The sequence below is a fragment of the Pecten maximus genome, chromosome 19 (genome assembly GCF_902652985.1).
Source record: "Pecten maximus chromosome 19, xPecMax1.1, whole genome shotgun sequence".
Lineage (NCBI taxonomy): Eukaryota > Metazoa > Mollusca > Bivalvia > Pectinida > Pectinidae > Pecten > Pecten maximus.
Genome location: NC_047033.1, coordinates 11468191 through 11481104, shown reverse-complemented (window position 1 = coordinate 11481104; position 12914 = coordinate 11468191). Strand labels below are relative to the sequence as shown.

Genomic DNA, 12914 nt, shown 5'->3' with positions numbered 1-12914 from the left:
CAAATATCAATTAGATTTATAATAATTGATATATTCAAACACATGAAAGGGAAATAACTCAACCACAAATCATAAACATACCTCATTGAAGAACATCACGGAAGTCCACTTGTTCGACTGTCTTGACTTCCTTTGGTTCTTCCAAAGTCCTGAAAAACAGAAGAAAGCCATTTAAAACCAATCAGATTGTTGAGTTCTTCACAACAATAGGGGCCACACCAATGTTTCTTTATAACTGTATTTATTAACAGACATAGGAAATGGATATGGCATCACAACATTAAGATAATTTGATCAAAAGAAATACATCAGATTTCAGCTTTGTAAATGATTATTTAAAACAACATTGACATTAGCAAACAATAGAAATATTAACATCAAAAGAAAAATTGGAAAAATAACATGATGTCTTATCCAATAGACATATTCAAAGTCAATAAAATCTGTTGAAATTGAAATAAAAACATTTTTAATGAAATCTGTTGAACAACTGAAATTACATTAAATGCATGTTAAAATAATTGAAAATGACTTTTTACAGAATGAAAAAAATCCTGAAAAAGAATTAAGACTCCATCAGTTGACGAGGTTTCTGAAATAAATTCAACTCACTGCCTCTGTAGTATATTGCGGAAGTCTAATTGCTCAGCCTGGTAACCTTGAGCCCCGACCTTGGTCGTCCTATCATAAACAAGCAAACCATGCAACATGCAAAACAACATACAATAAGTCTCTTAAGACAAACAGGCTTTATATGAATTTCTGCTCATTATGAAGTAAATTAAAAACTTGGCGCAACCTCATCATTTTGATTTATCCAATATCTAACTATTTCCTCCATTTCCTCCATTTCCATAAAATTTGTTATTAGGGAGTTTTGCTGTACTATCCATCCCCCTTAACGTTGATCTACGAATATATTTTTTTCTTGAACAACTTATCTATCTTTTATAATGATAATAAAATGAGATTATGATTTCACTGTGTTAATCAAAATTAAAATAGAAGTCAATTAAATCTATATTACAATACAATACATTATCTTGACTTATTTCATTTTAAATAACTCCTCCCCAATTTTGTTGATATCATTTATGTGTTAAAGACAAAGATATAATGATACCGCAAAATTTTCAAAGATTTGTTATTTGTTAATACCAATTTGAATATAACAGTTGATAGTAGTATCCAAATGTCACAACTGTATTTGGACATTTTTTTAATGTAGGGATCCTTACGTCTTTAGTTTTGTGGCAAAACTCCCAATTTCTCTGTCCTAATCTGAGGTACTATACTTACACCTTGGTCTGAAGAGCATCGCGGTAGTCAACTTGTTCAGACTCGTAAGTGACCCCAACTTTAGTTTTTCTGTGTAATACAAACCAGCATGCATTTTTAACAAAAAAGTTACATGCAATTAACATATTTGGAACATTATTTATTAATGCATCAACATTTTGAAAACACTCCATTTTAATTATATATTTATTATCATGTGAAAACACCATCCACCCCTCAACTCTGTAAAGCCTAGAGTTCTCTCCCCTCCAATCCTAGACCTTGGCCTTGCTATCCTATACCCTCTGTGGCTTTCTACAGAGTTATCTCCCCTCCAATCCTAGACCTTGGCCTTGCTATCCTATACCCTCTGTGGCTTTCCCTAGAGTTATCTCCCCTCCAATCCTAGACCTTGGCTTTGCTATCCTATACCCTCTGTGGCTTTCCCTAGAGTTATCTCCCCTCCAATCCTAGACCTTGACCTTGCTATCCTATACCCTCTGTGGCTTCTCTAGAGTTATCTCCCCTTCAATCCTAGACCTTGGCCTTGCTATCCTATACCGTCTATGACTTATTTCCCTTGTATTCTTCTGCTATATACAATCATTGACGTCAATCATGAAATCATAAATTCTTTCTCAAAATGCTCAAACATACCTTTTATTTTTTTTTCATGCTGTCAGATACTGAAGTTATATATCCTGAATTGTATGAATTTCCATTTAGAAGGCCTTTTAATCCCTAAATATTCTCCCTTGATGCCATCCCCCTCTTTGTCTTCTTTTATACCCTAGAGTTATCTCCCCTTCATCAATAAGTTACTCACACTTCCCTCTGAAGGGTGTCCCTATAGTCCACCTGCTCTGAAGCAAAGACTGTGCCAACCTTGGTCTCACTGTATCATCAAAACCATGCAATTAAGTTACAGACACACGATGCATGATATCACATTAAACATGAAATACAAAACTTTGTGAAAATTGTATCTTCAATTTTACTAAAAGGTCAATACCAAACAGGTTTATAAATGAAATCAGCATTATTTGTATTTATAAAGTCAAGCATGAATACTTGATATATCTTCCGTCAAATTTCTGCTCCAATCCAGATATCATATCTTAGAGAATTTCAAAATTATCAGAACAGAAAAATATTGTATTTTCAGCTAGTTCTATTACTTACACCTGCCGCTGAAGGGCATCTCTGTAGTCTACTTGTTCTGTATCAAAAGACGTGCCGACCTTCGTTTGCCTACATATTGAAGTTTGACATTCCAGTCAGTAGTCATAATGTTAAAAGTCGAGAGTTTTAGTAATAAAGTTCTAGTTTCATATTTTATTGGAGTCTAATATATTTGCTATTTTCTGAAATTTAAAACATGTTAGGTAGATTTTTTTTTAAATTAACTGATTTTTAATTCCTCTTCTTTTACTTTTTTTTTAATGTAACTTAATGCTGCCTACTTACACCTTCTTTTGTAATGCATCTCTGTAATCGACCTGCTCAGCGGAGTATGATGCCCCAACTTTGGTTTGCCTATACCATCAAAGTTCATGCAGTTTGATTAAAACACAAGTCATGCAATGCATTTAACCAGAAATTAATTAATATTGTCACTTTTTATACTTAATTCTGCAGAATTCTTTTTTACATTTTATATTACAAAGATATTGATAAAGAATACTAAAAATCCACCAAAACAGAATTAAAATCATAAACCCCCGTCGCCCAAATAAGTCTTTTACAATCACTTAATCACAATTTCTGCTCTTTCTGTTATGAAGGATATCAAAAGTTTTACTTCAAACTACTTTTCATTTCAGGGTCAGATACTGGTTTTGAGGATTGTAAACATACTGCATGATTCTTCAAGTAAAAATATTTCTAATTTTAGGGTCAGATATTGATTTTGAGGGTCAGTAAATATACTGCATAATTCTTTGTAATTTTCATTGAGACCATCCTCAACAATCTACTTACACCTGACGCTGGAGAGCATCCCTATAATCGACTTGTTCTGCACGGAAAGATGTCCCAACCTTGGTTTTCCTATTGCGTTAAAGTTCATGCAAATTAGTGTCACATGACAGACAAATAGCATAAGTCACATGACACTAGTCTCATGATAAATGTCAAAATTTAATTTACTATAAATCAAACAAATTTATTTTCAAGTTGAATACCATTTTATAATAACTACAAAACCATTTTTATAAGGCGCATTTGATGGTTTATTAAATCATTATCAAATGCGTTAATTTAGAAAACATTTGTTCTATATATGTTTTGCATTTGGTTTTGACCTATGCTAAAATTTGGTTTTGAGACTCTCCCTTGCCAGACATACAATTCGTTTTTGAGATTATCTCATCTATTCCTTGCCAGACATACAATTCGTTTTTGAGACTATCCCTAGCAATACTTACACTTTGGTTTTGAGATTTTCCCTAAAGTCTAATTGTTCTGCTCCAAGGATACACCTTGTTTTGTCCGACTGTTTTTCAGGGTAACAACAAATACCATTAGCATGCTCGTCATACACAAACAAGTTATGTCATACATGAAACTATATATGATGTCAACCACATACACAAATTTTCCAAAATGCACACAAAAACAGCATGCAATGATAGAGGAAATTTATTGTATATCAGTTACAATACAAGATTTAATTAGTACATATTGCTGATAATTTGCTTTGCTGATTTTTTTTTTAAACACAAATCAAAGAAGTCTTTTTGCTAGCAAAAGAATAGAAACATGGAAACACAGATTAAAATTAAAGTTTAATTCATGCAGTGACCTATAGTAACAATTTATATACATTTTTTTATATATCATATTTATAGGGATGAATACTATCCAAGTATATCAGGTACTTACACCTGCGTTTTGAGTTTGTCTCGGAAGTCAATTTGCTCTGCAGCATGTGACACACCGACCTTGGTTTTCCTGTTCACAAATTTGATCACAATAAGTGAACCAAACTATCTAAGTTTCCAATCTAACTGTTTAAGTTTCCCTTGGATTTATTTCAGGATCAACATCTACTATTTTAAGTTCTTATTCAGATTATTGTTATTGATCAATCGTCGGTCATCGAAAGAAAGTTTTAAGTTACATTTTAACTTAATGAAGCTGAATCTCTTCAGATGTGTGCTTCCAAGTAGTATACATTTCTTTCTGTCTTTTTTTAAGTAATATATTTGTACTTATTTTCTACATCAGCAACATCTAAAAGAAGTTATACTATAGTATTCTCAGCTTTTGGAGTCTCAAATTTTATAACTACTGAAAGAAATTCCTTTGGAAATCTCCCCCTAACAGCATTTTACTCACACTTCCGTTTTGAGATTGTCCCTGAAATCCTTTTGTGCTGGGGCATGGCGAACACCAACCTTTGTTTTTCTGTATAACGCAAGCACATGCCCATTACAACAACATGCAAGAAAAAAATCTCATATGGAATTGATCAAATATGCACATTTATCATTTTTTAAATATATGCATTCATTAATGTACACACATTACATCAATATTATGGAAATCTTATTTCAGAGTGATCAACAAACCAAAGCACTCAAAATGAGACAACACAAAATCATTCTAAGGAAATTGTTCTAAGGTTTACAAGAAAAGTGTAAGAGAGCATTCCATTGGTCATTTTTTTGTGTGTGCTGTAGATACAAAGTGTAATTCTTGGTTGGTATAACACATGTAAGAAAGAAGCTTATGTGTGAGTTCTAGTAAAGCAAGTTAAAAAAAAGCAAGGCTCTTCTGGACAGATATAGTTAGTTATGTATAAAGATTATTCTTAAAAAAAGGATAATTTCTCAGTAAACAAATCCGAGAACATTATTTTCTTTTTTCTATTTTGGTTGATATTTTTTATAACAATATTATAACAGGAAACGAAAATTTGAAGTGTTAAGTTTTCAAGGACAGTGACACTAAAAGCTGTTTCATTGGTTGATAATTTAGCCAATCAAAAACACTGATAACAGGCGAAGGAGAAATCAATGATGTGTCTAAGGATTATCAATCACAGTGGCTATTTCATTGGTTGATATATTTAGCCACTCTATGGGAAAATCATTACAGGGAATATCACTGGTTATATTTCCTGAGGATATCCAATCAAAAAGCATGACAGGTTTGATTTTCTGAGGATATCCAATCAAAATGCATGACAGGTTTGATTTTCTGAGGATATCCAATCAAAGCAAGCGTTACATAACACAGGTGTCACCGAAGCATTCCTTGGTGTTTCAACTCACACTTGCTTCAGAGTAGCTCTGAAATCCACTTGTTGTTTTTGTTTTTTGATTTTGAAGCCGACCTTGGTTCGCCTGTGAGTGGACAGTATTTGTAATATTGAACAATTAAATTACCTCATAGCTGTTTCTTCTTCTGGCAAGTTTGATTTTAGTCACATGACCACAATGCAAACTAGTTATTTATGTTAATATAAGGTAAAGAAATCACTTATGATTCATTAAGGAAACTCATTAACTTAAAATATTCATTGAAAATCAATACAGAATTAAAGGAAGGAACTTAACTAAGATTTTCCCCTTAAATTCTGATATACTTTCCCAAAAAAAAAATTAATTAGGAATTTCCGTAAATTTTGGAATATCGATGAATCTGGGGCCAGGAAAATTATCTTTTTGGGTTTTTTTTAAAGATCAATGCATTTGAAAATATTTGATTTCATATGTAAGAAGTATAAATTACCAATAAGTGAATTGATACAAAGTTTCCATGAAGAGCTCAATTTTAATTTACCTTGAATAATAAGTGATTGACATAACTTAAATAAACAAGTTAGTTCAACAAACAACTTGGTTACCTGGTACCCAAATAAAATAAATAATTGTAATAACAGACCAAAGAAAATCAATCAAAATCATTAGGGTTTAACATAATTTACTCACACTGTCTAATCTAAGTTAGAGAAACTAAAATTTCAACTTAAATGCAAATGTTAATAGAAAATGAAAAGCAAAACTATGATGTATTTGCACAATGTCTAATTTCTAGCTATGTTAATCAAAATTTACTAAAGCAAACCTCTAGAAAAAGTGAAATTAATTAAAAGTTAAAATTACATGCCTAAGAAAGAAATCAATTTAAAAGTATTAATGATACAAACAGCTATTCTGTGTACTCGTAGGACGGGCACAAACCAACTTCATCTTATTCATACTCTCTAACCAAAGCTAGGTCAACATAATCTCTAACCAAAGCTTGGTAATCTCTACTCTCTAACTAAATGGCAATACAACATGCAGTACTTACACTTCTTTTTTGAGACTATCACGGAAATCTGTCGTCTTTGGCCCCTCGTCTAAACAAAAACAAAAACAAGAATATTTATAACCCTGACCAATGCAGTTCTTTTTAGAAATGTGAAAAATTATCACACCTTTTTCTTGTTTCTTGAACAAATATTACAAAAAATTTTGAAAAATAAAATTTCCGTCTTTGCTAAAATAAAGATTCTTCTGATGTGTCTCGAATAGTTCATTCTGATATCAATTTTATTATCTCCCTTGAAAAACTCTCCTGTTATGGAGGTAAATATCCAGGGTCAACTGCACTCAATCCTTTGAGCTGACCCTTGTCTATGAAGAAGAAATACTTTTCTAGAACCACTCTTCTGACATGACGGCATACAGCATACAACACCCCAACCCCCTGTTAATGGCGATTCCTACCTCTGACGAGCAGCGAGACAGATACACTAGCGTCCCCTTCTTCGTTGGACGCTGTAATTTTGTATGTACCAGCGTCAGCTAGTGTGACCTGGTTTAGCGTCAGACACGTGTGGTAAGTGTTCTCCTCTGTCTGAGGTCCAGTCTCCACTGTGTATTTGTCCGACGTCGTAATATTGGTTCCATCCCTTGTCCACAGAATCTGTAATAAAGCATACTCTTCTATGATATCATAATAAAACATTCTCTTCTCTGATATCACACAAAAACAGACTTCTCTGTTCACTTAAAGTCTTTTGTTCATCTTTTATGTGTAAATCCATCTAAATTTCCTTAAAATGTACGACTCCTAAGTTTTCCATTCTAGTAGATGAACAGTTAGTCGTATATTCCTAAATGTTTCCAAAATATCATATTTGAAAAAAAAAACATAGATACAGACATGCAAATGAGACTATAACTAAAACTCAAAATTGATTAAAAAATTGCAAAATATCAATAAATTGTAAACACAAAAAACATCAAACCAGGTGTTCAGGAAGAATAAGCCTTGTATGCTTCATCAACGGCACCCGCAGATTTAACTAATTAACTAATTTTAATTTTAACTAATTGTTTACTCATTTTTCCATGTCAGATACAGAATATGAGGAAATCCAAAGCTTTCTGACTTACATCTGGCTGTGGTAGAGCTCTAACCACTGCCTCAAACTGGACATTTGCCCCAGTCTCCACGTTCTGGAACTTGGGCTTCTTATCAAAGTAGGGAGGAATGCCTGTGACAACCTCTTCAGCAGGAGCTGAAAAATTTCCAACAATAAGGTCAAAATTTTAGGTTATAAAACTTTTTTCTATTGACTTCAATTTAACATCAATGTTGCTCAATAATTTTCCAGGTGAAAAAGACATAGAAAATACTTGTACATTTCTTTTTAAATAAAGTTATAATTGACATATTTATCGATAAGTTTATATACAGTGGAACCTCTATAAACCGAACATGCATGGGACATGACTATTTGTTCGGTTTATAGAGGGTTCGGTTTGGAGAAGTTGATCGAAAAATGACCGGTCAAATTCCGGATATAATTGGTTGGACGATGTTTTATTAGAATGCACCCGATTCCAAAACGGCACGTACATACTTAGACAATTTGGATTGTCTGAATAATATGCATATTATGAAAGTTAATCAATGTTTATATTGCAGAATATATAAGAAAGGCTAATGACTATAACAATAGTTTTAAACAGTATTTTCACATGTACAACTACACTTTACGATCGGCCTACATTTTGTTACATCCGGTGAAGCCTCGTCATGTGGATGGGGCCAATAGTCCGATACAGAATATTTTACACATCAAATAAAATAAAGGGTGTGAAGATGTTTTGTTTCAATATCAATTACAATTGATCAGATGATACTGGTCGTATTTCCGACATCGCTGTTGTCTAAAAAAAACATCACGGGCTTCTTTACGAAAACAACCCCTTTTGGGCCTCATTTAAATTAAATGCGAAACTCAGGCTTCTAGCTCTACTTGCATTGAGAAGATAAACGAACCGACGCGCTTCAATGAAGTGTGGCATTGTTTCATAATTGTCGTGTTGATTATACACTAGGCCTTCCGTCATAATGCCCCCTTGGGGTATATATTGGATACCTGTACAAATCACCTACGTAGGTCCCGAGACAATAAGGCTTCACACAATACCCGTCACAGTTGTTGTTTCACGGTTGACTGGCCTGACCTCGTGTCATAAACGCCCAGGTAAGGCCGGTTTTCAGAAGTAATTTTTGGTATATTTTAACAGGAACCGGACACAAAATCAGTCCGGTGTTCGGAATTCAGAGGGATCGGTATTTGGAAGTTTTTTAATACTATAATAAAGAAGGACCAATTCCGTACAATGACAATTCGTTCGGTATTCAGAGGTGTTCGGTTTTTAGAAGGTTCGGTTTTCGGAAGTTGCACTGTATTACACTTTTGAACTTCATTTCAACACCAGAACCTTGTACTTCTGAACCAAAAATATGTTGGTTATTCTTTTTATTTTCTTTGAAAAAAACACTTATTTCAAATAAAATTCACTGATATATAGATATATCATAATTGCATTATTTCATCTATTATACAAACCTTCTACAATGAGTTCTGCTGTAGTCATGGCCGTTCCAAGTTCGTTCTTGGCTACGACCTTGTATTTTCCACCGTCCTCCAGGTAAACATCTGGTATCTCCAGTGTCGTAAGGTTATTTTCATAGGAGATACTGAACTCTTCACAAGTTGAGAGTTCTTCTTCATCTTTGAACCATGAGACCTCTGGTCGGGGAAGGCCTTCGACGATGCACTCAAAGCGTACACTGTCTCCGTCCTTTGACACAACGTCAACAAGCTGTTGGACAATTTCTGGTGCTGTACGTTTCTCAACAATTTCAGCAGCTGCACATAAAATATGAAACATCATACTGATATCATTTCGAAAATGAAATTCTGACAAAACTTTTATTAAGTGTTGAAGTACCTTTTTACATTTTAAATGAAACTTAGATTTTTCATAAAGGGAAAAAAAGTTAAAATTTTTCATTTTTTGATACAAAGATACTTAAGTTGCTTGAAAATAATATTTCAAGAAAACTCCAAAGGCTTTTTACATAAATATCTGAAAAAAAACAGGGCTTAATGATTATCAGGAATGTGCAAAAATATGAAACATACAGATCCAGTTATTATTGAAAATAAAATAATTTCAGTTCAGGATAATTTTTGAGATGTTCCCTAGTACCTAACCATTCCAGTCATGAAATAGAACTGCTGTATTGAAACAATTCAGTTTGTTGTGAATTACACTTGTGAATTGTGAAAGATGTCTCCAATCCTACATAGGGTAGACTACTTACTGACAAGTTCTGGTGATTTGGGTTTTTCAACCTCATCAGGTGCAGGAGATCTCTCTTCTTCAGATACAGCATCTTTTTCTTCTTCTAAAATGAAATTCAATCAAACAAATTTAACTATTTATGAAAAACTATCGAAAAAAATAAAAATAAAACATAATATAATCTATTCTGAGATTCACTTGAAAATAATCATATTTCATGAAGAAAAGGAAGTATTTTTTCTATTTGATAGAATCTGTTCAGGATTTTTAGAGTTATTGCCCTTACCTGCTGTCACAAGTTTTTCCTTCTCTGATAGAACCTGCTCGATGGTAAGTTCAGCTTCAATTTCTTCTTTGGTTTCTATGGAATTAAAAGCATACAGATTAATATTTTTGTTTATGAGACAATAACCAATATGTTTTAACTAAATATTTTCATTTTTTTTTTAATATTCATTGAAGTTTTAAAATGTTAATGGTTTTTAATAGTTCATGCACAGAATTTTACACATGCATATTATTATCTAAAACATACAAGTTAATATTTTAGAAAATAACATATTTTCTATCATATGGAAGTTTATATAACTATATTTCCATAACGATTTATCAATTTGCATCATAGATGGATATTTCAGCCCACCCCTGACAACTTGACTATAGACTTTTCTCATTGTCTGGTCCAGTCTATTTTGTCATTAGGGGTGAGTTAGCAGAATGTTGATAAATCTTTATAGACTACAACCAATATAATGAAACAACATCTAACTAGAAAAAACATCTAACTCTCTCTACATGTCTAAAATGATCACTTAACAACAGTTAACAGTATAAATATACTAGCTTAGTCTAAATGGTTATCTCAAATTAATCATTTCTATACAAATCAGTTAATTTAAGCATGGTATATAGAACTAATATAAACAGCTAATACAGAATAAAATGGTTACAGCTATAAAATACTACAATAAAACATTATTACAGCAGAAACCCTGTTAAATTAATAAATTAATGAATTAAAAACCATTTTGACAAATATATCCCCTCTATATGTACAATGGAATGGTCCATTCCTTTATGTGGACAATTCCTACTGAACAGAATGGGGGATGATACTTTTCAAAATGTATGAAAACTCTAGCTTGATATATTTGTATCTATTCATTAAAAATATCTGATGAAATAATTGATAAATTAATTAGCATGGTTAAACTTTGATATAAATGTTGCAAATTAATTTAAAGAAAAGGAAATGTACAATAATTTTTACTTCTAAAAGATGCAATTTTGAGATGATTTTGAATAAAGGACAAAGTCTATCCATGTGAAATTTATCAAATCATTTCAGCATTAAAATATAGATAAAATCAATATAACAATAATTTTATTTTTAATAGTAAAACAAAACATCTATATTAAATAAGTTAATTCAAAAAACAATATTCCTAAAGCTTGATGTCATGCATCTGAGCCAACTAGGAAATAATATTTTCAAATCGTGCTTCCATCCCTTTATGACCAAAATAGAACCTTCTTTCCTCTGATGTAGCTTGGCCTACTATGGTCAGTAGGGAAGAAAGGTTAATGAAAAATCAACTTTCATAACCAAACAAGGCATATGATTCAATGAAGTCGTGTTTTTTTCTGAGATTAACTCCATTATTTTATATAACTAAATTCAGGACTTCAATTTTAACCTATAGTTTTGATGATTCAAAAACCAATACCATACAGACTTGTATGGTTAATTGAATTTTGACTTAAGGTCAGTAATCAATCCCATATTTGGTTTTTCAGTAAAAATATTTAGTGACCTCTAGTGTTCAGTAAAACGTTCCAAACACTGTTATCATGCCACAAAAATGTTCATAGAGCATGCGCTGTGTCTACTAGACATAAAAGAAAATTCTTACATAACGTGTATATTATATAAACTTTCATTTTTTTTAACTCTGTTCAAATTCAAAAATGTTTCTCAAATTTCTAATAATAATCTCAAAATTGAATCAGAAAAGATTTCTTGCTTCAAAGTGTAGATTTTCCAGCAATTAACTTATAATTATTATCCCACAAAAGTCACAAGATTATAAATTGACTGGAACATTTTGGGACAACTTTGTATAGAAAAATCAAGCCCCATTTTTTGCATAATTTTTTTGAAAAAACTGGATTATGTTATTGTATTTACCATTCAATAAATACATATATGGAAAATGCATACAACCAGAAGTGTTTCTACAAGTGAATTTAATCTATTAATAGTTGAGGACATTATCATGTTAAAGTCTTAGTCTACATCATGATAATCAAAACAGGTGTTTGCAAGACCAATTAGTTACAGCCGCGCAACCATACAATGTACCATATCAGCCTTGTGTTTGTAACAACCAATGAGCCATTCTCTGAGCTCAGAATGGAGCATTTTCATTGGCTGGGCTCAAATAATGTTGTAAACTGATTGGTGCATGGTAGCAACTTAACATTTGACCCTAATCTCTGGAGAAATAACTTATTTTTTTAATCTGAAGTCAGATGATTTCATTAAGCTGACTTGGGATTAAAATTATTTTTTTTTTGTTAATATTCTTTCTCCAGATACAAGAGAGTTATATATGTTAGGGAACTTTGAGATCTCCTAAACACAAACCTTTTGATGACCATTCACAATTTCAATGACCTTGACAATTGACAGCAAACTGAGATTATAGATACTTATTCTAAAGCACCAAAGTCACATTTCAGTTCATCAATTTTCAGAAATCAGACTTATATATAATCATTTATGGCAACATTATCAGTTATGATAATGGCTAAATTGAAAACGAAAGAAATTGAAAGACGATATTTAATGCTGTTCTCAAGGTCACTGAGACATGATTCTGAAATCGAGTAATTTACACTCAAGTGGTAATCTGTATTTCATCTCAAGAATCAAAATTATCTATTAACAGAATGTGCTATTTCATCATCAAAACTTTTCTTGAAAAATGGTATTTTGAAATTCATCTATACTGAATTTTAGGCACGTTTGTG

General features: G+C 32.0%; 2 protein-coding genes across 2 annotated transcripts in view; both read right to left on the bottom strand.

Annotated features, from left to right (window-relative positions):
* Positions 1–681, bottom strand: part of LOC117317872 (titin-like) — a 136338-nt gene extending 135657 nt beyond the window's left edge. Inside the window, 2 exon segments of the mRNA XM_033872833.1 lie at positions 82–149; positions 613–681. Of these exon segments, the coding sequence (XP_033728724.1) occupies positions 82–96 (15 nt within the window). The 5' untranslated portion in view covers positions 97–149; positions 613–681.
* Positions 682–2766: 2085 nt separating this feature from the next.
* LOC117317403 (titin-like) overlaps positions 2767–12914 on the bottom strand; it is a 197260-nt gene continuing 187112 nt past the window's right edge. The window contains 12 exon segments of the mRNA XM_033872214.1: positions 2767–2814; positions 3259–3327; positions 3705–3772; positions 4162–4230; positions 4618–4686; positions 5556–5627; positions 6580–6628; positions 6999–7197; positions 7671–7795; positions 9140–9442; positions 9901–9984; positions 10168–10242. Coding sequence (XP_033728105.1) covers positions 3733–3772; positions 4162–4230; positions 4618–4686; positions 5556–5627; positions 6580–6628; positions 6999–7197; positions 7671–7795; positions 9140–9442; positions 9901–9984; positions 10168–10242 — 1085 coding nt within the window. The 3' untranslated portion in view covers positions 2767–2814; positions 3259–3327; positions 3705–3732.